The following is a 27909-nucleotide window of genomic DNA, read 5'->3' on the forward strand; positions in this document are numbered from 1 at the left end:
CACCCATTGCTCCATTACATTTCTGCCTGCCTGTCTTTTGATTCCAATTTACTCTGGCTGGATCCCTCCTCCATTTTCTGATGGTGGTGGACTTCCTCCGGTTACCTATTTTAAAAATTTGATGCTTGTCCTTCTCCATAACTAAAGATATTATGATATTCCTCAGGTTCTTCCGCTGCCCTTAACGCCATCGCCTCCCCATACAATATTGGGATAGTTAAAGTCTCCCACTATCATTACTCTATAGCTCTTGCATCTCTCGGTAATTTTCTTACGAATCTCTCTCAGTAATTTCCCTGCAAATCTTTGTGTAAAGATGTCCTTCCTAACATCACCGATGAAAGGCCTGGCTCTAATTTTAAAGTTATGCCTCCTCTTTTGACTCCCAGAGGAAGCAGTTTATCTATATTTGCTCTACCAAATCCTTTAATCATATTAAGCACCTCAGATTAGTTCCCCGCCCAACTAGAAGTCAAACTTGTCAATTGAGTTGACCTCTGGGCAGGGAACTTATCAGTAATGGAGTTAAAACTCTAAAGTATATGGGAACGCAGACTTCTGGGTTTTCTGCGCTATTGCACTCCCCCACCCCTCCATTTCAAAAAGTAAAAGTTCCCCCAAGGTGACACAACTGACACTCTGGTAAGAAGGAACATATAGCAGCAGAAGCATAAACAAAGGCGAGAAGAATGCAGGGCACCCCAAGCATGAAGTCTGAAACAAATGGCTGAGAGGCTACCTTGACTGCACAGTCAGTTCATTAGCCACTCTGATCTCCTTGTGACCCAAGCTCTTTGCCCACTTCATGCCCCACCTCGTGCATTCAAATCTCATAGCCCAACCTTACCATTCCACTCCCGTGATGTTACCGCAGTGATGCGATGCAGCTCGTGGAAGTTCTGCTTTCTACAATTGGTTAACAGTTTAAAGTGGATTCCTTTCAGTGAACCCCGCCCCCCCCCCCGCACTGGGAGAGGTGAAGCGCGTTTTTATCCAGCAATTTCATATCTAAAAGGAAATGCCTTTTCAACCTGAAATAGGAAGTAGATGGGTAAATTTTAAAGTCCAAAGTCAAAATGAGAACATGTAGCTTTGAAAGTACAGTAAATATTAATCAGAGAGAGGCTGATTCAGCAAGCTCTACATTCTATGTATTCTCATTATGTTTTTGGAGGACACGTTGAAATCTTCTCAGTTACCTAGGGGGGCGTGGACCCCCCCACACCCCGGCCAAACCCTTGAGAAGCATCACTAAAATAAGTGATCGGGTTATTATCAAATGGCTGTTTGTGGGATTTTGTGTGACAATTGACTATTGTGTTTTTTTACGTTACAACAGTAACTACACTTCAGAAGTATTTTTTGGCTGTAAGTCACTTTGAAACATCCCGTCAGGAAAAAGTGCAATATAAAGTTCCTCCTTTCCATCAGTGTTAGTGGAATGACCATTGGGCCTAAATTGCCAATCATGCAATTAAGGTGAAGATTTACTCCAGGATGTGTAAGAACAGTGCTGGATGTGGATTGTCTGTTCCCACAGCTTGAGCACCAATCTAGGACAGCAGGACCCCTTCCTTGTAAAAATCGATTACACCCATATTTCAGTCAGAGCTCTGTACTCTTTCCCCTTTAAACATTTGGGCGGGGGGGGGAATGTAACTGTTCATAGATTTTTATAGTGAGCTCAATTAAAAATTTAATCCAGCAAAACTTGCACCCATGTTATAAACGTTAGTAAGAACAAAGTCAGTACACATTGTGTCAGACCTAGATGCCTTGCTAAAGTGGCCAGACTTCAGGTTTGGGTCTGCTTGGGTTTTTAAGTTTTTGAAGAGAAGTGGAGAACATAGTAACCAAAGATTTAATCTTAATCTGTTGCTTGTCGGTTTAGAGGGCTCTTTTTGAGGTTGTTCTTCATCCCCATCTCAGCTATTTAGATGTCCTCCATCATAACCCATTCAGCTGTTTCATTAGGATAAAGAACTAAAAGAATCTTTTATTGTTTATTAGTTCAGGTTGACCCAAGTACTCACTCTTTGTTCTAGAACATTACTGCATTGTATCCTGGTGATCTGGACCGCCTGACACGCATGTCACTGATTGAAGAGGGAGAGCCCAAGAGAATTAACATGGCGCATCTGAGCGTTGTTGGATCTCATGCTGTCAACGGGGTTGCACAAATTCACTCAGAAATTGTGAAAAATACAGTGTAAGTGGTGTCCCAGCAATAGATAAATGGTTGCCCTTTTGTAAGGGAAGAGTTAACTTTGGTTTTTAAGTGAGTTCCTGGTCACATTGCCTGACTGGGATCCCTCTTACTAACTGAACAGTGTTTTAGCTGATGAGGTTCAGCAGAGGCCACAAACTTGAAGTTTGCTCAGCCTTGAGAGCTACCATAGGTCTCTCAGCAGTGAGGAACATAGGAACATTCCACAATCGAGCTCGTTCTACCATTCAGTTATGTTATGGTTGATCTGTATCTTGGTTCCCTATCGCTTTAGTTCCCTTGGCTGTCTAAAATCTTATCACTGTCTGTTGTGGCCTCAATAGTTTTTAGAGAGAGTTCCAGATTTCCATAATCCTTGTGAAGAAATGCTTCCTGACTTCACTGCTGAACTGCCTAGCTGTAATTTGAAGGTTATGCCCAATTGTCTTGGTTACCACCACCACAGAAAACATTTACCCCTCTGCCCCCTATCAAATCCTTAATCATTTTTAAACACTTCAATTAGATCACCCCTTAATTTCCTATATTCCTCATAATTTAATAATTTTAGCCCCAGCGTTATTCTGTTGAATGTACAGAACAACCCTGAAAGGCCGTTATATCTTTCCTGAAGAGTGGTGCCCAAAATTGAACAAAGCACTCTCCCTAGACGGTGTCTGCACAATGCTATATATAGCTGAAGCATAACTTCCGCCCCTTAGTACTCCAGACACCTTGAGATAAAGGTTAGCATTCCATTTGTCTTGTAAATTACTTTTTGTACCTACTAATTCCAAACTAAATATTCAAAATGTCATCAAGTATGGAGACCAATTTCTCTAGTCAGTAGAAAAGAAGTCTATCTGAGTAGGAACTATAACCAGAAAAAATCTTTCCTTCTCCTGTGATCTTTCTATGTCTCTCACTGTATCATCTATCTAAACTTCATACTTAGTCCACTTAAGATAAATGACTAAAGTATTTTATTATGACTTCCCTTTAGGGATGTTTAGCCAGAATTATAAAGTGTTTTGGAGCTAAAAGGCTTCCTCTTTTTGATGCCACACCTTCTGTTTATGGAAAGGGAAGCTGTGTTCTTCTCTGAAGTATTCAGGTGCTGCAGTTGCAATTTTCATTTGAATCTCTATTGTAATCTGAAATCTTTAGTTAACTTTTTTTTTGTTTCAAACTTTCCACTATGTTTTTGATAGGGTGGCAGACCTTGTACAAAAATTGATAATGTTGCTTGTGTATTAAGAGTTTAATTAATGCATAATTGTCACACTCGAGCAATGATTTAAAGGTATGTTTTCATGAAACTATTTGAATCAAACTTTCAGCATCACTGAAGAAAAAGCCAATTTTGAGAAAAAACTCACTCCCCTGCCAGTCTGCGACCTCTCTGCGTTGTTATCTGATGATCTGATCACAGGAGATCGTTAAAGCGCTTCTGGCACTGGACCCATGTGCACATCACCACGTTGTGGCTGCTGACCCTGGATGCCACCTCCTCCCAGACCTTTTTGGTGAGGTGGGGGGGCCTCTTCCAGCCGTCCCTGGGGACAAACGTTTCTCCCCTGGCTGCCACCACCTCCAGGGGGGCACGGAGGCACGCGTCTGAAAAACACGGCGCTGACTACCCTGCCCTCCTGCCTGCTGTGTCCGCCCACTGCGGCATCCATGTACACAATTTCCGTGTCCTTTGGTGGCAGCCTTCCAGGGGCTGCCAATGCCATACTTGAATCGGCTGCCGGATCACCATTGGACCCGGTGGACATTAAGCCCCCAACCACCCCTTTGCTCTCATTGAAAGGCCACATCTCACGCTGGACGGGCCTTAATTGGCCCGCCTGCATAAAATCGAGGTGCGCTGCCGATTGCTGGCAGCGGCTTCTCACCCGCCCCCGCCGAGTCCGCACATCAAGGGTAAAATTCTGCCCAATGTTCTGACTTGGACATGTATGGCCGTTCCTTCATTGTCTCCAGGTCAAAATTCTGGAACTCCCTATCTGATGGCACTGTAGCAATACCTTCACAGAGACTGCAGTGGCTCAAGAGGAAGGCTCACCAACACTTTTTCTCAAAGGCAATTAGGGATGGGCAATGAATGCCAGTCTTGCCAGTGACAGCCAAATCCCAAGAATGTGACCAAAAGCTACAGAAATGAGGGACTTGGTTAAAATACTCCTGCAGTGTAGGATTAGGTGAACAAAGAAAATAAGCTCTATTTTGTACCAGGACAAGACAAATGGCCTTTCTGGTTATGTCATGTATGAATATGTGTACATATATTTGTGTGTGCATGTGTGTGTTTAAGTCTCAGCTATTGGTGAGCCTTTAGTACAATTAGACTATTGCAAATCAGTCTGATGCATTGGGTATATGTGAACTCAAAGTCAAAATATAGAGCATAAAGTAAAATTTATCTCTTTTTGTGTTTTGAAGATAACATTCACAAATTTACTTTTATGAAGTAAACTTGCACTTGTTAAACACAAATATAAAAAATCTGTAACTTCATGGAGTGCTTTTCAATTCTTGTGGCTGATATGGCACTTATTTAAATCCATTCTTACAAATTATGGATTGATGCTACGTTGTACCATCAATGTTAAGTTGCAGCCCTCTTTCAAATGAACTGTTTGTGGGATGATGGTTGAACAGTTGACATGAAGAATATGGCTCAGATTCTACTTGTGATAGTCCATTTAATAACTATGATAGGAGTGAGGGTTGTTACATGAATGAGGTATTTATGGTACTTGTTTTTTTTGATATTACAATTTAATTTGGAATAACAGTGTTTTAAAAGTTATCTGCGGCAAAGTAAATTAGGAATTAACTTTTACCATTATGTATTGTCTTCATTCCAATTTGCTTATGCCTGATTGTGTAGGAAATAACATCCAACTATATCTAAAACACCATACTGCAAATAGAAAGCAGGTTTCCAAGAGATGTAATAATACAATTGTCCACTTATTGCTACAATCTTAGTCCTAAATTTAGCACCATTTTAGCCCTACATTGCAACAGTGTTTACACTTGAAAATTACTCCCTTAGTTGTGAAGTGTTTTGGGCTGTCTTGAAGTCATGAAAGGTGCTATATAAATGCAAGTCTCTCTTTTCTCATTTTGAATAACCTACCCAAACAATCTGTCTGAAAGGGTGCAATTTACTTTTAAACATTTTGTTTTATCACATATTCCGCTCTTCCAATCTGTCAAGTCAAGTTAGCATGCAAATGTGAAAATAAAACCTCTCCTTATTTTAGTCTGATTTTATTTCCAGTTTCAAGGATTTCTACGAACTTGAACCAGACAAGTTCCAGAATAAGACAAATGGGATCACTCCAAGACGTTGGCTATTGCTATGCAACCCCGGCCTTGCAGATATCATAGCTGAGGTGAGAGTGTTCTTTGACTGGCTGAGATTGGGATAGAAACTCAATTAACAGTGAGTTCTGAAAGGACCTTCAATGGCTGCACAGCACTGTGTTAAAAGGTTGTAGCGAATTGGAGGGGCAGAAAGGTATTGGAACAAGAACACTTTGGTGACATGTGTTCCAAATTTCTATTACCCTTTCTTTGAACAAGTATTTCCTGACATCACTCCTCAATGACCTAGCTCTAAACTTAAGGCTGTTCTGCTATGTTTTCTCTGTATCTACCCTATAGAATCCTTTCATCATGTTAAACCCTTTGATTAGATTGCCCCGCAGTCTCTTTTACTCAAGGGAATGTGAGTGTAGTTTATGTTGCCTGCCCTTATAATTTAACCCTCTAAGACCCTTTTAAGTTATTCTACCAACTTAGTTTTCTGTATAAGTTGCATTTCCAGTCAAGCCTTGGAAGTTGTCTCTAAAACTAGGAATATATTGGGAGCAATGGCAGTTCTTTGCTCTCTCAATCTTTTAATGCACAGATCCTGTTACAACTGTAAATTTGCAGAGCTTAAAAGATATTGGAGCCGTTTTATGAAAATGACTTTGACTTTGCCTCGTGATTTTTATTTTTAAAACCGCTGTGTATTTAACCCTCCCAATACCTCCCTGCCCCTCTTTTCTTTTAAGATGGTCTTGAACTTCAAAAGGACGTAGGCATGTTGGTGGATTGGGCAGACAAGTGGCAGACGACGTTCAATGCAGAGAAGTGTGAGATGATTCATTTTGGCAGGAAGAATATGGAGAGACAGTATAAAATAAAGGGAGAGCCTCTAAAGGAGGTGCAGGAACAGAGGTGTATATGTACATGGGGCATTGAAGATGGCAGGGCATGTTGAGAGAGCAGTTAATAAAGCATATTGTATCTTAGGCTTTATTAATAGGGGCATTAACTACAAGAGTAAGGAAGTCATGTTGAACTTATATATGACACTAGTTAGGCCTCATCTGGAGTACTGCATCCAGTTCTGGGCACCATACTTGAGGAAGGATATGAACGCATTGGAGAGAGTACAGAGGATATTCACAAGAATGATTCCAGGGATAAAGAGCTGTAGCTATGAGGATCGATTGGAGAGATTGGGACTCTCTTTTCCTTGGAGAAAAGAAGGCTGAGAGGAGATTTGATAGAGGTATTCAAGATCTTGAGGGGTATGGACGGGGTAAATAGTGAGAAGCTGTTCCTACTAGAGTGCACAGATTCGAAATAATTGACAAAAGGAGGAAATGAGATGTGAGGAAAAATTTTTCACCCAGAGAATGGTTGGAATCTGGAACAAATTTCCTGAAAGGGTGGTGCAGGCAGGTTCACTTGAGGTATTCAAAAGGGAATTGGATTGCTACCTGAAAAGAGAGAATGTGCAAGGTTACAGGGATAAGGCAGGGGAGTGAGACTAGGTGGAATGCTGTTTGAGAGCCAGTGCAGACTTGGTTGGCCGAATGGCGTCCTTTTGTGTTGTAAAGGTACTGTGACCAGGCTTTTGGACACCTGTCCTAATACATCATTCTGTAATTTGGTGTTTTTTTTATAACACTCCTGCGAAGCACCTTGGGATGTTTTCCTACATTAACTGCAGTATACAAATGAAAGTTGCTGTTATAATGTGAGGAAGTGTGCCCTTCGCAAAGCCCCTTGCTTTGTCTCAGCCCACTTTGAATTTAGCCAGTAAGAATAATATAATCTTTTTCCCCATAGAGGATCGGAGAGGGTTTCATCACAGACCTACAGCAGCTGAAGAAACTGTTGGACCACGTCAACAATGAAGCTTTCATTAGAGATGTGGCCAATGTTAAACAGGTACAATTAACATTTCAAATTAGCTCTTTTTTTCTGTAGCTTATGTTGTATGAAATTAAAGATCACATATGTTACAAGGTGCCATCAGCACAGCTTTAGGTGTCACCCTTGGCTCAGTAGCAGCACTCTCTCCTGAGTCAGAAGGCTTGGGTTTAAATCCTATTCCAGAGACTTGAGCCCCATAATCCAGTGAAGGACTGTCATTGTCATCTTTCAGATGAGGTGTTAAATTGAGGCTCTTTTTGCTTTCTTGGATGAATGTAAATGATCGCATGGCACTCTTTTGACGAAGAGAAAGGCAGTTCTTCCCAGTGCCTTCACCAATATTTGTAGTTATTTAGTTATTGTTTGTGGGACCTTACTGTGTGCAAATTGGCTCCTGTGTTTCCTGCATTATAACAGTACACTTCAAAAGTACTCATTTTTGTAACATTAAGTATGCAATAAATGTAAAAGACTAATGAACCTTTAATGTTGGGATCACACTGTTTTATTTCAGGAGAACAAACTGAAATTTGCTGCTTATTTGGAAAATGAGTACAAGCTCAAAATAAACCCTTCCTCTATCTTCGATGTCCATGTGAAGCGGATCCATGAGTATAAGAGGCAGCTATTAAATTGTTTACATGTTATCACTCTCTACAACCGTAAGTCATAATCTGCGAATGGTTCATATTGCGTCACACCCATTATGCATTCTTTGTCAATGACTATAAAGACTTCACATTCAGCCCTTTACCCGCACAGCTACTGCTAGTTACCTACTGCTATAAGTAGGTGGTATGGAGATGTAGTACTGAGTTTATACATACTGTTTTCATGTTTGGGTGGCCAATTTGAGCTCTATCTAGCTATAAGAGCCTTATGAGTTTGATCTTTCAAGATGTAGTGGGAAAGGAACCAGAGTGTGCTTAACCTCATGAGGATGGGCTGCAGTGTAAAATTTGTCCCAACTGGCACTACTTGGTAATCTCACTCTAGCCAAAGGAATAGCTAATGCAGAAAATGGAAAGTGCCTCAATGGTGCAGCACATAGTGTTGTTTTAAGATTGTGAGCTGAAGCACATAGTGGTGATAGAGGAGCGGGTACTTCACATTGTAATGATCTGTGATGTACCTGACCTTGCATGTCAGATGTTGTATAGCTAATAAGATTTCCATATTTCACAAATAGCATGGCCTCATGAACATAAGGCGCTGCCGAAGAAGCTTTGGTGAGTTGCTGTAGTTCATCTTGTAGATCGTGCACACTGCTGCCATTGGTGGTGGAAGGATTGAACGTTTAAGGTGGAAAATGAGGTGCCAATTAAGTGGGCTTTTTTGTCCTGGATGGGGTCAAGCTTTTTGAGTGGTGTTGGAACTGTACTCATCCAGGCAAGTAGAGTGTTTCTGTCCCACTCCTGATTTGTAAGTGGTGGATAGGCTTTGGGAAGTCAGGAGGTGAGTTACTTACCACAGGATTCCCAGCCCTGACCTTCTGTTGTACCCATAGTATTTATGTGACTGGTCCAGTTAATTTTTGGTCAGTGGTAGCCCCAAGGATACTGATTGTGGCGATTTAGCAATGGTAATGCTGTTGAATGGCATGGGGAGATGGTTAAGTTCTCTATTGTAGGAGATAGTCATTGCCTGACATCTGTATAGTACGCATGTTACTTCCAGTTATCAGCCCAAAGCTGAATGTTATCCAAGTCTTGCTGAATGCAGGCATGCACTGCTTCATTAAATGAGGAGTCGCAAATGGTACTGAACACTGTGCAATCATCTGTGAACCTCCCCACTTCTGACCCTGTGATGGAGGGAAGGTCATTGATGAAGCAGCTGAAGATGGTTGGACATCTTCATGGGCTAGAACACTATCTCGAGGAACTCCATTTATGTTCTGGGGCTGAGATAATTGATGTCCAGCAATGACCTTCCTTTTTGCAAGGTATAACTCCCAACCAATAACAGGTTTTCTCCCGATACCCATTGGCTTCAATTTTGCTAGGGCTGCTTGATGCTGCACTTGGTCAAATGCTGCCTTGATGTCAAGGGCAGTCATTCTCACATCACTTTTTTTGTCCACGTTTGGACCAAGGCTGTAATGAGGACAGGAGCTGAGTGGCCCTGGCTGAACATCGGTGAGCAAGTTATTGCTGTGAAAGTGCCACTTGATAGCGCTGTCTAGACACCTTCCATTACTTTGCTGATGATTGAGTGGACCGATGGGGTGGTAATTGGCCAGATTCGATTTGTTCTGCTTTTTGCGGATAGGACATATGTGGGAAATTTTCCACATTGTCGGGTGGTAGGTGGCAGTCTTGTAGCAGTACCAGAACAGTTTGGGTGAGGGCACAGCTAGTTCTATTGTATGTGCCTTCAGTTTTACAGTAGAATGTTGTCAGGGCTCACAGCCTGTGCTGAATCCGGTGCCTGCAGCTGTTTCTTGAAATCACATGGTATGAATCTCTTTGGCTGAAGATTCACATCTGTGATGCTGAGGCCTCAGGAGGAGGCCAAGATGATCCAAGATCATCCTCATAGCACTACTGGCTGAAGATGGTTGCACATGCTGCAACCTTGTCTTTCTGCACTCATGTGTTGGGCTCCCCCATCATTTGAGGATGGGAATGTTTGTGGAGCTTCCTCTTTCGGAGGGTTGTTTAATTGTCCACCACCATTCACAACTGGATGTGGCAGGACTGTAGAGCTTTAATTGGTTCCTTTGGTTGTGGAATCGTTTAGCTCTGTCACATACTGCTTCTGCTGTTTAGCATTCATGTAGCCCTGGTGTTGTAACGTCATTAGGTTGGCATCTCATTTTTAGGTATGCCGGGTGTTGCTTCAGGCATGCTCTTCTGCACTCCTCATTGTCTCCTCCCTTGACGGTGATGGTAGAGTGAAGGATATGCTGGGCCATAAGGTTACAAATTTTATTTGAGTACAGTTCTGTTGCTGTTGGCCCACTGCGCCTCATGCCAAGTTGTGAGCTGCTAGATCCGTTCTGGTTTGTTCTGTTGCCTTATCGTATTCTGTATTTTTTTTTTTTAAAATTCATTCATGGGATGTGGGTTTCGCTGGCTGGGCCAGCATTTATTGCCCATCCCTAGTTGTCCTTGAGAAGGTGGTGGTGAGCTGCCTTCTTGAACTGCTGCAGTCCATGTGGTGTAGGTTCTTTTTTGTGACTTTCTAGCGGTTTGTTACAACTGCGTGGCTTGCTAGCTAGGCCATTTCAGAGGGCATGTACACCTGGAGTCACGTGTAGGCCAGACCAGGTAAGGATGACAGATTTCCTTCCCTAAAGGACATTAGTGAACCAGATGGGTTTTTACAACAATCGACAATGGTTCCATGGTCATCATTAGACTTTTAATTCCAGATTTTTATTGAATTCAAATCCCACCATTTGCCATGGTGGGATTTGAACCCGGGTCCCCAGAGCATTACCCCCCTGGGTCTCTGGATTACTAGTCGAGCAACAAAACCACTACGCCATCATCTCATTTACTCAGGCTTTTTCTTCCTTGCCCGAACTGATGGAACTGCTTAACCTGTTTTTCAACCTGGACGTGTATGGCCTGTATGCTCTTTGACATCCTTGGATCCTAGATTTGGGAGTCTCACCATTTTTCTTTCCAGGAAAATGATTGTTCTGAACTCCCTCTATCCCCTCCTCGAATGCTTCCCACTGTTCTGACATCAATTAGTTGTCTTAAATCCACTTTTACCATATCACCTCTCAGTTTATTAAAATTGGCCTTTTCCCCAATTGAAAGTTGGTGTTAAGGATTGTCTTAAAGGAAGAAAGTGAAGTAGAGAGAAGGAGAGGTTTAGGAAGGGAATTGTAGAGCTTAGGATCTCGGCCACCAGTGATGGAGCAACTAAAATTGGGAAATCCAAGAGACTGGAATTAGAAGAGCACAGATATTTCGGAGGGCTGTGGGGCTGGAGGAGATTATAGAGATAGAGAGGCACCAGGCCATGGAGGGGTTTTAAAACAATGATGAGAATTTTAAAATCGAGGCATTGTGTAACTGGGAGTCTGTATTGGTGAGTGAGCACATAGGTGATGTGTGAATGGGATTTGGTGCGAGTTAGGATAGGGGGAGCAGAATTTTGGATGACCTCGTTAAGAGGGTAGAACGTGGGAGGCTGGCCTGGAGTGTTTTAGAATAGTCAAAACAGGATGTAACATAGGCATGGATGAAGGTTTCAGCAGCAGAAAGAGCTGAGGTGGGTGGAGTTGGGCAATGTTACAAAAGTGAAAATAGGCCATCTTAGTGATGGCTTGGATATGTGGCTCAAAGCTCCTGTTGGGGTTAAATATGACCCAACATTTGTGAACAGTTTGGCTTAGCCTCAGGCATTTGCCAGAGAAAGGGAATAAGATTTATAGCATGCACTAAAGACAATGGCTTCAGTCTTTCCAATATTTAATTGAAGGAAATTTCTGCTCATGCAATACAGGATGTCGGACACAGCGGAGGGGTGCTGAGGTACAGTTGGGTGTCATCAGCGTACATGTGGAAACAAACATGTGTTTTTGGATGATATAGCCAAAAGAAATTGGGTCTAAGGATAGATCCATTGGGGATACTACAGGTAGCTGTGTAGAAATGGGAAGATAAGCCATTGATGGCAATTCTTTGGCTGTGATTAGATAGATAAGAATGGAACCAAGCAGGTGCAATCCCATCCTTCTCAATATAAGTGGAGAGGTGATGGAGGAGGATGATGTGATGAGGAGGGATAGTTTCTTTGGCACAGTCATGTAGGATGTCATTTTTGACTTTGATAAGAACCATTTCTGTACTCTGGCAGGGGCGGAAATCTAATTGGAAGGATTCAGATTTGGAGTTCTGGGACAGATGGACATGAATTTGGAAGGTGACAACACATTCAAGGACTTTGGGGAGGAAAGAGAAGTTGAAGATGGGGCAGTGGTTTGCAAATGCAGGAGGGATCAGGGTTTGGTGTTTTGAGGAGAAGGATGATGATGACAGGTTTGAAGGAGAGAGGGACAGTACCTGAGGGGAAAGAACAGTGAACAATGTCAGGTGACATGGAGGCCAGGAAGGGAAGTTGGGTGGTCAGTGGTTTTGTGGGAACAGGAGGTGAACCTCATGAAAAGATGAGCACAGCGAAATCACCAGGGGAGATAGGAGAGAACATAGAGAAAGATAAAAGTTCAATCTAGGGTGGGGGGAGCCTTCAAGGAGGTTTGGGCGAGGGGAAGGGAGGGAAGTGCCGAAGACCGTTGATTGGATCTCCATCTTGGTCACAAAAATATGCATGAGCTTCCCGAACAAATTGGAGGTAACGGTGGAGGATACAGGGGAGAGGGGTTTAAGCAGATGGCTTACAGTAGAACAAAGAGGCCAGGGGTTATATTTGCATTCCAGGATGATCCTGGAATTGAGTGGTTTTCAAAGATGAAAGCAAGACCTGATGGCCCATTATGTGGTCCAGCCAGATCTGGTGGTAAATGGCTAAACCAGTTGTCCACCATACCCATTCAAGTTTGTGTTCCTTGGACTTGAGGGAATGGAAATAAAGGCTCTACCAGGGGGTCTGGCCAGGGTGAGTGTGAATAAAGGTTTTAATAGAAACTAGAGCATCGAAGGTGGAGGAACTCTGTGGTGGGTCAGTGCAAGGTCAGGAACTCGGTGGGAGGACGAAGTAGGAAGAATGAGAAGAGGCAATATGAACTAAATGGTGCCCTTTTAAAATGGGTGTAGGAACAGAGAGATCTGTTGGTGTAAACAAGTCTCTGAAAGTGGCAGGACAGTGGAGAAGGCTATTAAAAGGCTTACAGGATCCTTGGCTTTATTAATTGAAGCATGGAGTACAAAACAGAAGTTACACTAAACCTTTCTAAAAAGTTGTGCAAGATCCTGTTCCTAAACAAAAACAAAAATACCTAGAAAAACTCAGCAGGTCTGGCAGCATCTGCGGAGAGGAGCACAGTTAATGTTTCAAGTCCGAATGACCCTTCAACAGAACTAAGTAAAAATAGAAGAGAGGTGAAATATAAACTGGTTTAAGGGGGGGTGGGACAAGTAGAACTGGACAGAGGGCCAGTGATAGGTGGAGATAACCAAAATATGTCACAGACAAAAGGACAAAGAGGTGTTGAAGGTGGTGATATTATCTAAGGAATGTGCTAATTAAGGGTAGAAAGCTGGACAAGCAAGGTACAGATAGCCCTAGTGGGGGTGGGGTGAAGGAATCAAAAAAGGCTAAAAGGTAAAGATAAAATAATGGATGGAAATACATTTAAAAATAATGGAAGTAGGTAGGAAAAGAAAAATCTATATAAATTATTGGAAAAAAGTGGGGGGGGGAATCGGAAAGGGGGTGGGGATGGAGGAGAGAGCTCATGATCTAAAATTGTTGAACTCGATATTCAGTCCAGAAGGCTGTAAAGTGCCTAGTCGGAAGATGAGGTACTGTTCCTCCAGTTTGCGTTGAGCTTCACTGTAACAATGCAGCAAGCCAAGGACGGACATGTGGGCATGAGAGCAGGGTGGAGTGTTGAAATGGCAAGCGACAGGGAGGTCTGGGTAATGCTTGCGGACAGACCAAAGGTGTTCTGCAAAGCGGTCACCCAGTCTGCGTTTGGTCTCTCCAATGTAGAGGAAACCACGTTGGGAGGAGCGAATGCAGTAGACTAAATTGTGGGAAGTGCAAGTGAAATGCTGCTTCACTTGAAAAGAGTGTTTGGGCCCTTGGACGGTGAGGAGAGGGGAAGTGATGGGGCAGGTGTTGCACCTTCTGCGGTTGCATGGGAAGGTGCCGTGGGAGGGGGTTGAGGTGTAGGGGATGATGGAGGAGTGGACCAGGGTATCCCGGAGGGAATGATCCCTGCAGAATGCCGCCAGGGGGGTGAAGGGAAGATGTGTTTGGTGGTGGCATCATGCTGGAGTTGGCGGAAATGGTGGAGGATGATCCTTTGAATGCAGAGGCTGGTGGGGTAATAAGTGAAGACAAGGGGGACCCTATCATGTTTCTGGGAGGGAGAAGAAGTTGAGGGCGGATGCACAGGAGATGGGCCGGACACGGTTGAGGGCCCTGTCAACCATCATGGGTGGAAAACCTCGGTTAAGGAAGAAGGAGGACATGTCAGAGGAACTGTTTTTTGAAAGTGGCATCATCAGAACAGATGCGACGGAGGCGAAGGAACTGAGAGAATGGGATGGAGTCCTTATAGGAAGCGGGGTGTGAGGAGCTGTAGTCGAGGTAGCTGTGGGAGTCGGTAGGCTTGTAGTGGATATTGGTGGACAGTCTATCACCAGAAATTGAGACAGAGAGGTCAAGGAAGAGAAGAGAAGTGTCAGAGATGGACCATGTGAAAACAATGGAGAGGTGGAATTGGAAGCAAAATTAATAAATTTTTCCAGGTCCAGACGAGAGCATGAAGCAGCACTGAAGTAATCATCGATGTACTGGAGAAAGAGTTGTGGGAGGGGGCCGGAGTAGGACTGGAACAAGGAATGTTCCACATACCCCATAAAGAGACAGGCATAGCTGGGGCCCATGCGGGTGCCCATAGCCACACCTTTTATTTGGAGGAAGTGAGAGGAGTTTAAGGAGAAATTGTTCAGTGTGAGAATAAGTTCAGCCAGACGGAGGAGAGTAGTGGTGGATGGGGATTGCTCGGGCCTCTGTTCGAGGAAGAAGCGGAGAGCCCTCAGACCATCCCGGTGGGGCCATCCCGGTGGGGGATGGAGGTGTAGAGGGATTGGACGTCCATGGTGAAGAGGAGGCGGTTGAGGCCAGGGAACTGGAAATTGTTGATATAATGTAGGGTGTCAGAGGAATCACAGATATAGGTGGGAAGGGACTGGACAAGGGGAGAGAGAATGGAGTCAAGAAAGCCAGAAATGAGTTCCGTGGGGCAGGAACAAGCTGACACGATTGGTCTGCCGGGACAGTCCTGTTTGTGGATTTTGGGTAGGAGGTAGAAGCGGGCCGTCCGAGGTTGGGAGACTATCAGGCTGGAAGCTGTGGAAGGAAGATCTCCAGAGGAGATGAGGTCAGTGACAGTCCTGGAAACAATGGCTTGATGTTCAGTGGTGGGGTTCCTAAAGGTCCTTGTCTTGGATATCAACAGCACACAACTTGGATGAAATTTCAACAAAGATGATACGCCTTTATTAAACCACTAAGCAATAGTACATAATCACGATAATACCAGCATCTTAACTATATTGTGAGTCTATCAATTTAATTTTTACTTTCCCCTAGCCATTTTCTTTAACCCCAGGCTTTCTTCTATATCTCCACCTTGTGGTGTGGTGGGGTTTACAGAAACCAATTGTTTTAATTTATTATCTGACTTCTGAAAAACCTTGTCCCGTTTCTCAGCACAGGAAGTGCCCAAACTGAAAAGTCTTTACTTGTTTTAGCTTTTAGCCTTTCCTCATCCATCCATCCTTGGATGACTGCTACTGCTTCGAAAGGGATCCTCTCCCTGTTCTCTTGACTCTCCGTGAGCCGTGTCTGAGCCTGTTTAATAGACATATTGTCTACTTCGTCCCCCTCCAGGATAACCTGCACAAACCTCTGTTTAAGAGGTAATTTCCCTGCCACCTACTTCGTGACTAACGCTTCCATAGTATGTTCTGCCATTTCTTTTATCTTGCCTCTTGGCTGACTCGCCAGACCCTGTAAGACTGTGTCCCTGGTCTGAAGGTCCTCGTCTTGGATATCAACAGTACACAACTTGGATGAAATTTCAACAAAGGTGATACACCTTTATTAAACCACTAAGCAATAGTACACACTCACGATAATGCCGTTTGCTGAGCTTCCCTGCAAACTGGAGTCCATTTCGGTGCTCAGTCTGCTGAGGAATCCTCCATGTGCATCTTCTGAGCAACTGGCCAAATTGCTCTAACCAGCAACCTGGATACAGAAATCAGTTAATTCCCCACACAAGCAGAGAAAATGAGCATGTGCTTTTTAAAAAAAAGAAAACAAATGAATTAGGTCAGTGGTCTTGTGGTTCTTTCTTCAGTTGGGTTTCCAACAACTGTAATTGAAAAAAAACTATAGAAAAAGTGAAGTATCACCAGAAAACTTACAGATTCTTACTCAAATGCAAAGAGCCTCTAAGTTTCCGCACAAAAGAAAAAGCAATCTCACAGTTTCTCACAGCTCATAAATTTCAAGCATTTCAAGTCTCAGCATTTTTCCCACAGCTACAGGCAGGTTCTTAAAGAGACAGGATAGTACAACCTCTCAATCCCTTAATCAAAATACGAAAAAACACGAGTTTCCATTCTCCTTCATTTCATTATAGCTTAACTTATCTTTTTCCCCATTTAAACCAACTTCCAATTCCTGATGCTACCTGCATTATCCATTCTGCACTGATTCAGAATCTCAAACTCATTCTCACCTGAACACATCATTCATTACTGCCTGCAAAATCTCCTCTTTTTCTGGGAGAGTGTGATAACACAAAATCCCAACACTAATTCCACATACCTCTAGACCATGCTTATAATTCTCACATTTAACTGGTCATGCAGTTTCCACAAATCCATAATTAAACCTTATATTAAATTGACATAGGCAAACTCAACAATCACATTCACACTTTCATATTTCCATGCGCCCATAGAAATATGAAGTCCCATAACGAGAGAAACTCCAAATGCCAAAAGTATCCCCAGATCGCAAGCTCCGGGGGGAAGAGGAAAAAAACAAATTAGAGTTTAAACGAGGTTAAAGTCTCAAACGCAATACAAATGTATACACACATTAAACAAACACAACAAAAAGCTTAAAACATACTAGACCACAGAGAGTTAATAGCCCTTTAGTTCAGCAACATAAACCCAGCACTTGCAAACACACAAGTAAATCACATTCAGGCAGAAAAAGATTTATACCTCAACAAGATACACAAACAGATACTCACACGTAAGTTATGTCTTTTCTTTTTTTACCTTTTCACACAGCATCTTAACTATATTGTGGGCCTATCAATTTAATTTTTACTTTCCCCTAACCATTTTCTTTAACCCAAACTTACTTCTATATTTCCACCTTACTTGTGGAGTGGTGGGGTTTGCAGAAATCAATTGCTTTAATTTATTATCTGACTTCTGAAAAACCTTGTCACGTTTCTCAGCACAGGGAAGTGCGCGAACTGAAAAGCCTTTACCCGTTTCAGCTCTTAGCCTTTTCTCATCCATCCATCCTTGGATGACTGCTACTTCTTCAAAAGGGACCCTCTCCCTGTTCTCTTGAATCTCCGTGAGCAGTGTATGAGCCTGTTTAGTAGACACATTGTCTATTTCATTCCCCCCTCCAGGATAACCTGCACACACCTCTGTTTAAGAGGTAATTTCCCTGCCACCTACTTCGTGACTAACCCATCCATAGTATGTTCTGCCATTTCTTTTATCTTAAGACTCCTGGCTGACTCGCCAGATCCTGTAAGACTGTGTCCCTAGTCTAAAGGTCCTTGTCTTGGATATCAACAGTACACAACTTGGATGAAATTTCAACAAAGGTGATACACCTTTATTAAACCACTAAACAATAGTGCACACTCACGATAATACCAGTTGCATAGCTTCCCTGCAAACTGGAGTCCATTTCGGTGCTCAGTCTGCTGAGGAATCTTCCGTGTGCATCTTCTGAGCAACTGACCAAATTGCTCTAACCACTGCAGTAGAGGTGGTTCTGTGGACTCTTTCTTTATACCTATCTTTGCTATGGCCCAGTGCCATATAAGTTAAATTCTGCTTTTAGTCCATTTAATTGATTTTCAATTACATCACTGTACATCTCCCTGCTTTCTCCAGATGCACTCTGGTTAGGTCCCCTATGAAGGTCACTCTTGAAGTACTGCGGCCAGTTTGACTCCGCTTTGTTATCTCCAACGCTGTTATCAATCTCCAGAGCTGGGAGAAGGCAGCACATTATTGCCCCTTAATGAAGCTCAGTCTGTTTATCTTCCTGGTACAAGTTCTCCTACAGTTTTATTTTGCAGAACTTTCTGATTCTAGCAAGACTTACACTTGACTAAATTAACCAGCGTGCTTTGTGTTTTGAGCCCACACTGCAGTTCAGTACAGTTCTTTGCATATCTTCAGTCTGAGTCCTTATACCTTGAAGTTCCATGTTATCACCATGAGACAGACTCCACATACACGGTTACACCACAACCAGTCTACATTAATTAATATAAAATAAATAAAGAAGCAGTTACATGGTTGAAAAGTGAATGCACGTTAAAAAGGTAAATAATATTGGTTTACAGTTAATCTTCAGCTGGAATATGTGACAAATTCAAGGCCCCACACTTTAAGAAGGATGCAAAGCCCTTAGAGGGTGCAAAGATAAACACGAGAGTCGAGAGAAACTGGGGTCGTTCGCCTTAAAAGAATGAATGTATTCTGTGTTCCTACCGACATACAACTAAGTTACATTTCTGTGTAATTTGCCAGACTTGGCTATTCCAGTGTTCTTCTGGTCAGCCTCCCATCTTCCACCCTCAATGAACTTGAGCTTACCCAAAACTTTGCTGCATGTATTCTAACTTGCTACAAGTCTTGTCAGTTGAACCCAGGAATGCAAATAGATAAAAACAAAAAACTACTGCGGATGCTGGAAATCCAAAACAAAAACAGAATTACCTGGAAAAACTCAGCAGGTCTGGCAGCATCGGCGGAGGAGAAAAGAGTTGACATTTCGAGTCCTCATGACCCTTCGAAACGTCAACTCTTTTCTCCTCCGCCGATGCTGCCAGACCTGCTGAGTTTTTCCAGGTAATTCTGTTTTTGTCCAGGAATGCAAATACTGTGCATTCCCTGAACACGGGAGTGTGAGCACTTCACACTTTGAAGTGGATATTATGAGTATGCTATGAGTGCTCCTAGCCCAGGAGTTTGAGCCGCCTTTGTTCTTGAAAGTGGTAGTGTTAGTTCTATGATCGTTGGAGCTTGCCTGACAATGACGATCAAATTCCGCATTGCAGAGACCTTGGATTACTCTATGGGTAGCAAGATCAAATTGCATTCCGGACAAACCATTGTCCTCCAAGGGCACCAATCAGAAATCTAGTCCATTCTATCTGTGGTGCAAATAAACACTGCCAATACCAGCACTCGTTTGAGAGAATTTGAGTGGTGGTTCTGACATAACGTTGAGACTGGAGAACTGTAAATGACCTAATTTGAGTTTACATTGAGCTAAGAAGCCAAGGAGGACAAAGGAAGTGCTGGATAGACGATGTAAAGAGTGACTCGGGACACAGATGATTCAGGCTAGTTCAGAACCAATAACAGTGGAGTGAATTTAAGGATTTGCTGTACCAAGATGAAAAGAAACCTTGGCTGTAGTGTGTACTGTCTAAAGAGTATGCTAAAGCACTTCAATCCAAATCCAAGTTTTCCCCTCTAAGTCAGATCCCACCCTCACTTGGACACTTATCGCCAATCCTTGATCATGTTTGGGCCAAAATCCTGGATCCTCTTACCTAGTTACACTGGGAGTACCTTCACCTCATGGACTACAGCAGTCCAAGAGGCAGTTCACCACCATCTTCTGAAGGGCTCCTAGTGATGACCAATTAATGTTGGCTTTGCCAGTGATGCACACATCCCAAAAATGAATTTTTAAAATGTAATTCCACCATTCGTCAATGCTGAGCTAATAATTGTTTTAATTAATAATCGTAGATGCTCTCATTGCAATTCTAAACACAAGATCCAAGGTACTAGCAATAGTGTTTTATTTTGAAATGATCTCCCTTCTCTTTCAGGCATCAAAAAGGAGCCGAACAAAACCTTTGTGCCAAGGACGGTCCTGATCGGAGGGAAGGTAAGGAAAAGGAAAAACAAAAACAGTGAAGGGATCTCATTTCAGCAGCTAGTCACATTCCTTTACAGAAGCAAATGTTTCGGGGCATTGAGGGTGTGTTTGTAGCTGCCTGAATGAAGTGCTTTGACCAAGCTTTCAGAAACACAGTAAGATGAGACATGCCTTGATTTTAAAATTCTCATCCTTGTGTTCAAATCCCTCCATGGCCTCATCCCTCCCTATCTCTGTAAACTCCTCCAGCCCTCCTACTTGCTGTGAGTTCTGCACTGTTCCATTTCTGACCTCCTTGGCATCCACACATCCTTCATCCCACCATTGGCATTCAGCTGTCTAGGCTCTAATCTCTGGAATTCACTCCTTAAACTTCTCCACCTCTCTATCTCCCTCTGCTCCTCTGAGACACTTCTTAAACCTAGTTCTTTGGCAAACTTATGGTCATCTGTCCAAATGCCCTTGCCTGGCATCAAATTTCATAAGATTATAAGAAATAGGAGCATTGTGCCTGCTCCATCATTGAATAAGATCACAGATGATCTGATTGTGGCCTTAACTCCACTTTCCTGCCTGTTCCCCATAACCCTTGATTCCCTTGACAGTGAAAAATCTGACCAACTCTGCCTTGAATATATTCAATGACCCAGCCTCCACTGCCCTCTGTGGAAGAGAATTTCAAAGACTAACGACCCTTTGAGAGAGGAAATTCCTCCTTATCTCTATCTTAAATGGGAGACCTCTTATTTTAAGCTGTGCCCTTAGGTTGTCATCATTTCATCACCATTGCTCCACTACTCCCCACGTTCCATCCATCTCTGACATCTCATCACGGTGCCTGTTTAGCCAAAATACTGCAATAAGATCAGCAAAAACCTTTCCATAACATCATCATCCAATAACGTGTTCACTACTACAAAAGAAACAGCTATTCACTTATTTTTCCTTGTCTGTCCTCATTCTCTGAGGCAGTGCTGCCCCTGTACCTGCAGCGCGGCTGGTGGAAGGCCACTGACTTTCACTTAGGGAGCCTTGGAGGACCGCCTCAAGCACTTCTGGCCTAACAGGCCCAGCTTTAGATTGCACCACCTGGGAATGGGCTGGCTGACTGACAGGCAATGCCAAAAGCATTGGTGGGGTGGTAATGGTAGGAGCACAAATGCTGTTACCTGAGAGAGAACAGTTTGTGCTCCACAGTGCCACTGCCACTCAAAAACATGAATTAGGAGCAGGAGTGGACCATATGGCCGTTGTGGCTGCTCTGCCATTGAGTATGATAATGGCTGATCTTGAGCTCTGCTGTCTGCGCCCCATATCCCTTGGTTCCCTGACAGACCAAAATTTTTTTTATCTCAGCCTTAACCATAGTCAACGATGGAGCATCCACAACCTTATGGGGTAGAGAATTCCAAAAGTTCACAACCCTTTGAGTGAAGAAGTTTCCCCTCGTCTCAGTCCTAAATGATCAACTCGTTATCCTGCCCTCGTGTTCTAGCTTCGCCAGATAGTGGAAATAACCCCTCAGTGTCTACCAAGTCAAGCCCCTTCAGAATCATCTATGTTTCGATGAGATAACATCTCATTCTTCTAAACTCCAGAGATTGTATGCCAATTTACTTAGCCTCTTATCCCAGGGACCAACCTTCGCTGTACTGTCTCCAAGGCAAGTATATGCTTCCTTAAACATGGAGACCAAAACCCCACTCAGTATCCCAGGTGTGGTCTCACCAAAGCCTGATACAATTGTAGCAAGGCTTCCTTATTCTTATACTCCAGTCCCCTTGCAATAAAGATCAACATGCCATTTGCCTTCCTAATTGCTTGCTGCACCTGCATGCTAACTTTGAATTTCTGATAAGAGCACACCCAAGTCTATCTGTAATCAACATTTACAAGTTTCATGCCTTTTTAAAAATATCATCTGCTTTTCTATTCTTACAAGCAAAGTGAATAATGTCCCACTCACCCAAGGCAGTACCTCAGGACATATTGCTGGAGTGCTGTGAAAGTTTGCTATGCCCCTTTGAACACTCAGATCTGTAGCCATGATGACGGCACTCTGCATGGCAGCAAGAATGAATCTCCTATGAGTTTCATCTGAACTTCCACTGCAGCACTGAGATGTTGAGTGGTTTCTGCTTGTGCTGCAATGAAAATTGAGACAGCAGCCACCAGATGCTGCATTATGGCTGGGTCCCCAAGTGTTGAGGGGTTGGCCACCACTTCCACGGTGGAAAGGATAGGTTCCAAGCTCTTTGCGGTGCTCTGTGCCACATTGGAGCTGGACTCCTCCAAGCTGACAGTGATGAGCTGCTGTCTGGCAGGCCTGTCAATGTACCAAGCATCTTGTTTGTATGCTCATCAACATTGTTCCACATTGAAGTCCTCATCTGAGCCCCCCTGCAGAACTCATCTGCAAAATTGCCCTCCAGGAAGCTGGCAGATCAACTAACAGCCCTGGCCTGGCTGCAATCCACTCATTCCCAATGACTCACCGTGGACATATGCCAACTTTAATGAACCCTCTAAGATGCGCTTGTTGCTGGAATCTGAGATGGTATCTGAGTGTCAGATCGGGTGACTGTGCTTCTATATTGGAAGTCTGGTGCAGATCTTGCCCTTCATCCTGAGGCTGCAGTAGCTCCCCAGACAGCTGTTCTTGAGTAAAACAAAAACAGAATTACCTGGAAAAACTCAGCAGGTCTGGCAGCATCGGTGGAGAAGAAAAGAGCCGATGTTTCGGGTCCACATGACCCTTCAACAGAACTGAAGTATAGTTAGGAGAGGGGTGAAATATAAGCTGGTTTAAGGTGGGGGGCGGGGGGAGAGAAGTTGAGGGTGGGGTGGTTGTAGGGACAAGCAAGCAGTGATAGGAGCAGATAATCAAAAGATGTCACAGACAAAAGGATCAAAGAGGTGTTGAAGGTGGTGATATTATCTAAGAAAAGTGCTAATTAAGAATGGATGGCAGGACACTCAAGGTACAGCTCTAGTGGGGGTGGGGTGAATTAATTAGAATTTAATTAGCACTTTTCTTAGATAATATCACCACCTTCAACACCTCTTTGATCCTTTTGTCTGTGACATCTTTTGATTATCTGCTCCTATCACTGCTTGCTTGTCCCTACAACCACCCCACCCTCAACTTCTCTCCCCCCGCCCCTCCCACCTTAAACCAGCTTATATTTTACCCCTCTCCTAACTATACTTCAGTTCTGTTGAAGGGTCGTGTGGACCCGAAACGTCGACTCTTTTCTTCTCTACCGATGCTGCCAGACCTGCTGAGTTTTTCCAGGTAATTCTGTTTTTGTTTTGGATTTCCAGCATCCGCAGTAGCTTTTTGTTTTTAGTCATTTAACCTTCATTTGTCTTCCTCGAGTTCAGACTTATAATTATCACAATTGTCACATATTCAAAAGTACCTTGTTGGCCTTTATATCAGGGGGGCTGCAATACAAAGGGATGTAAGTTATGTTATGGTTGTATAAAGCACTAGTTAGATCCCATTTAGAGCACTGCCTTTGGCCAAGGCACTGCACCTCAGGAAGGGTATATTGACTTTGTATGGGGCACAGCACAGATTAACCATAATGATGCTGGCGCTAAAAGGACTAAATTATGAGGAAAGCTGCAAGGGCTATATTATGTTCCCTTGAGTATAGAAGATTAAGAGTGATCTATTGAGGTATTTGAGATGATTAATATGATATTGCATCCTGACTTCATTATTTCTATATTTATATAAATTACATAATTTTATTATTCCTTGATCGCTCACCAACTGATCCATATCTAACTATGTATCCATTTTACCAGTGAAGCTGCTAGTTGTCTCTTGTACAGCTGGGCCTTGCTATCTGCTCAGTGTGTTTCCCCTGGTTCTTTACAGGCAGCTCCGGGCTACCACATGGCCAAGATGATCATCAAACTCATCACTTCGGTTGGAAATGTTGTTAACAATGACCCCATTGTGGGCGACAGACTGAAGGTCATCTACTTGGAGAACTACCGGGTGTCTCTGGCTGAAAAAGGTACTGCAGACAGTCACAGGAATCGAACCCTCTTTTTTGTATGTGTTGAAATCTTTTGGCTATTGCCAGAGAGAAAACAAAAACTATGAGAAGTGGTTCAGCTGAGCCAGTTTTCAGAAACACTTGGCTGTAAATTTATATAACAATATAGTGGAAGAGCAATGTAGGAACAAGAAATATGCCATTTAGCCCCATGAGTTTATTCTACACTTCAGTTGTGATTTTGCATTTTAACTCACTTTAGCCCTATAACTCATAATCTATCAATCTCAGTTTTGAAACTTTGAGCTGATCTAGCCTCAACAGCTTTTAGGATTGAGGGGAAATATTTCCAGATTTCGTCTACCCTTTGTGTGAAGAATTGCTTCCTGACATCACCCCTGAATGGCCCAGCTCTAATTTTATGCCCCCTTGCTCTAGATTCCCCACTGGAGGAAATAGCTTAAGTGAAGACGTATCATATAGTTGTTTGAAAAATCTTCAACCCTAAAGAGCAAAGTATGAATGAGAGAAGTCCTTCAACGGACTAGCCACAAACTATCCTATTGTGGACTCTACCCTGTCTATTTAATCTCCCAAGGGAAAGTTCTATATAAATGCTCCCTGATCTCAGAGACAAATTAAGGATAGAGCATTCATCCATCTCAATAATATAAAAGCTAAATACTGCACAAGCTGGAAATCTGAAATAAAAACAGAAAATCCTAGAAAACTCAGCAGGCCTGGCAGCATCTGTGGAGAGAGAAACAGAGTTCATGTTTCGAGTTCAATATGACTCCTCTTCAGAACTTCATGCATCTCACTTCTCCATTATTTAACTACTTCCATAGAAAGATAGTGTCAACCCATCGTCGTCCACTACTGACACTGTTACAGCAATATGTATGGGTACTAGAAGCCAGGATCAATAATCCGTAGAACATGAGTAGAAACCCTTCCATGGCAGTTTAAGAATTAAATGCAGTTTTTAAAAACAACGTAAATAACAAGCTTTTATCAGTGAAAGTTGCCATGAAATTGTCAGATCATCCCTAAAACCCAACTTCACTCATGTCCTTTTGGGGAAAAAATTTTGAAGTCCTTACTTAGGACTATGTGTGACTCCAGTCCCTCACCAATGTGTTGGCTCTTAACTGCCATTGCAAGCAACCTAGCAAGTCACCCAGTTGTGTGAAATGGCTAGAAGCCATATCACCACATTCTCAGGGCAACTAAGGATGGACAATAAATGGTTAAATGAGGATTAGCTTTAAGTGCACCATTATGTATCATCGCAGATATATATTCAACAGCTCCTTTTTGAAGAAAGTAATCAACATTGTTCAACAAGCAAAGGCTTACCTGGGTGCTGACTGCAGAAGTGACCATGTAGTTTGCACCATCAAAATAAAGCTGATGAAGTTGGTGGAAAATAAACAGGGACATTAAATAGACTAGATTGTGAACTAATCAATACAGAGAGCTCAATTTTTAAAAAAAAATTAAAGTGGATGTTCAAAACCATTTCAAACAGCTTTAAGACCAAGGAAACCATTCAACATGGGAAATGTTCAAAGCATCAGTGTTCGAGTCATCAAAAAGCACCATTCCAAATTAAAAGAGGAAGAAACAAAAATGGACAACATATGAAATATTAGACCTGATGGAGCACAGAAGTAAAGCAAATAGATCAACAGAAATATCAGGAATTGGATAAAAGGATCAAACAAAACTGTGTTGAAGAAAAGGAAAAGTGATTGAACAAAAAAATGTGAAGGAATGGAAAAAGTTTAAAAACACAGATTCAAAAATATTGCATAAAGACATTGGGGAAATCGCAGGAAAAATTGGGTATACATCTGGTAGATGCATCGAAGGGAGACATGAGGAAGTTTATCATAGAAAAAACATTCCAGTAATAGCTGTAAATTGGGAGGCAGAGGAGACAGGAACTTGGTGAAATTACAATCACTAGGGAAGCGGTGCTGAGCAAACTGATAGAGCTGCAGGCTGACAAGTCTCTGGGTCCTGATGTACTTCATCCTAGGATCTTAAAAGAGTGGCTAATGAGGTAGTGGATACATTGGTGTTAATTTTCCAAAATTCCCTACTTTCTGGAAAGTAGCATATATAACCCTTCTATTCAAGAAGGGAGGGAGGCAAAAAACCAAAGGCCAATTAGCTTGTCGTCTGTCGTGGGGAAGGCGTTAGAGTCGAACATTAAAGAGGTTATATCTGGGCACTTAAAAAAAAATACAAGGTAATTGGGAAGCGGCAGCATGGTTTTGTGAAAGGGAAATCATGTTTAACCAATTTTAGACTTCTTTGAAGGAGCAGCATGTGCTGTGGATAAAGGGGAGCCTGTAGATGTGCTGTACTTGGATTTTCAGAAGGCGTTTGATAAGGTGCCACATCAAAGGTTATTGTGGACTAAAAGCTCATGGGTAGGGGGTGACATATTAGCCTGGATAGAGGATTGGCTGGCTGGCAGAAAAGAGTATGCATAAATGGGTCTTTGCCCGATTGGCAGGATGTGACTAGTGGAGGCCTGCAGGGCCTCAACTTTTAACAATTTACATCGTTTACATGAGGGGAGCGAAGGCATGTGTAGCTAAATTTGTAGATGACACAAAGATAGGTAGGGAAGTATGTTGTGAAGAAGACATAAGGAGTTTTCAGGCGGATGTGGATAAGTTGAGTGAGTGGGCAAAAATCTGGAAGATAGGGTACAATGTGGGAAAATGTGAAATTGTTCGCTTTGGCAGGAAGAATAAAAAAAGCAGAGTATTACTTAAACAGGGAACAACTGCGGAATTCCGAGGTGCAGAGGGATCTAGATGTTCTCGTGCATGAGTCACAAAATGTTAGTATGCAGGTACAGCAAGTAATCAAGAAGACGAATGGAATGCTGTCCTTTATTACGAGGGGAATTGAACATAAAAGTAAGAATGAAGTGCTTCAGTTATACAGGGCATTGGTGAGACTGCATTCAAATACTGTGTAATTTTGGTCTCTTTATTTAAGGAAGGATGTAAATGCGTTGGAGACGGTTCAGAGGAGGCTTACTAGATTGATACCTGGAATGAGTGGGTTGTCTTATGAGGATAGGTTGGACAAGCTGGGCTTGTTTCCACTGGAGTTTAGAAGAGTGAGGGGCAACTTGATTGATGTATATAAGATCCTGAATGGTCTTGACAAGGTGGACGTGAAAAGGATGTTTCCTCTTGTGGGTGAGTCCAGATCTAGGGAACACTGTTTCAAAATTAGAAGTTGCCCTTATAGGATAGAGCTGAGGAGAAATTTTTTTCTGAAGGTTGTGTGACTTTGGAATTCTCTGCCTCAGAACACAGTGCAAAAGAGATCACTGAGTATTTTGAAGGCAGAGGTAGATAGATTCTTGTTAGGCAAGGGTATCAAAGGTTATTGGGGGTAGATGGGAATGTAGAACTCGAAACACAAACAGATTGGTCATGACCGTGTTGAATGGTGGAGCAGGCCCGAAGGGCTGAATAACCTACTTCAGCTCTTATTTCGTATGTTTGTATCATGGAAAGGGACCAAGTGCTTGCAAGGTGGACTGAACACATAAAGACTTATTTGAGGACAACAGACAAGAAGAAAAGCCAGCAATTAAGAAAA

At 42.8% G+C, this 27909-nt stretch overlaps 1 protein-coding gene across 1 annotated transcript in view; it reads left to right on the forward strand.

Annotated features, from left to right (window-relative positions):
- Positions 1-27909, forward strand: part of pygb (phosphorylase, glycogen; brain) — a 109495-nt gene that overhangs the window by 64780 nt on the left and 16806 nt on the right. The window contains exons 11-16 of the mRNA XM_078556643.1: positions 2046-2209; positions 5499-5613; positions 7346-7447; positions 7947-8094; positions 20211-20269; positions 24150-24291. Of these exons, the coding sequence (XP_078412769.1) occupies positions 2046-2209; positions 5499-5613; positions 7346-7447; positions 7947-8094; positions 20211-20269; positions 24150-24291 (730 nt within the window). The remainder of the gene's footprint in view (positions 1-2045; positions 2210-5498; positions 5614-7345; positions 7448-7946; positions 8095-20210; positions 20270-24149; positions 24292-27909) is intronic.

This window comes from Cetorhinus maximus, chromosome 14 (assembly GCF_964194155.1).
Source record: "Cetorhinus maximus chromosome 14, sCetMax3.hap1.1, whole genome shotgun sequence".
NCBI lineage: Eukaryota > Metazoa > Chordata > Chondrichthyes > Lamniformes > Cetorhinidae > Cetorhinus > Cetorhinus maximus.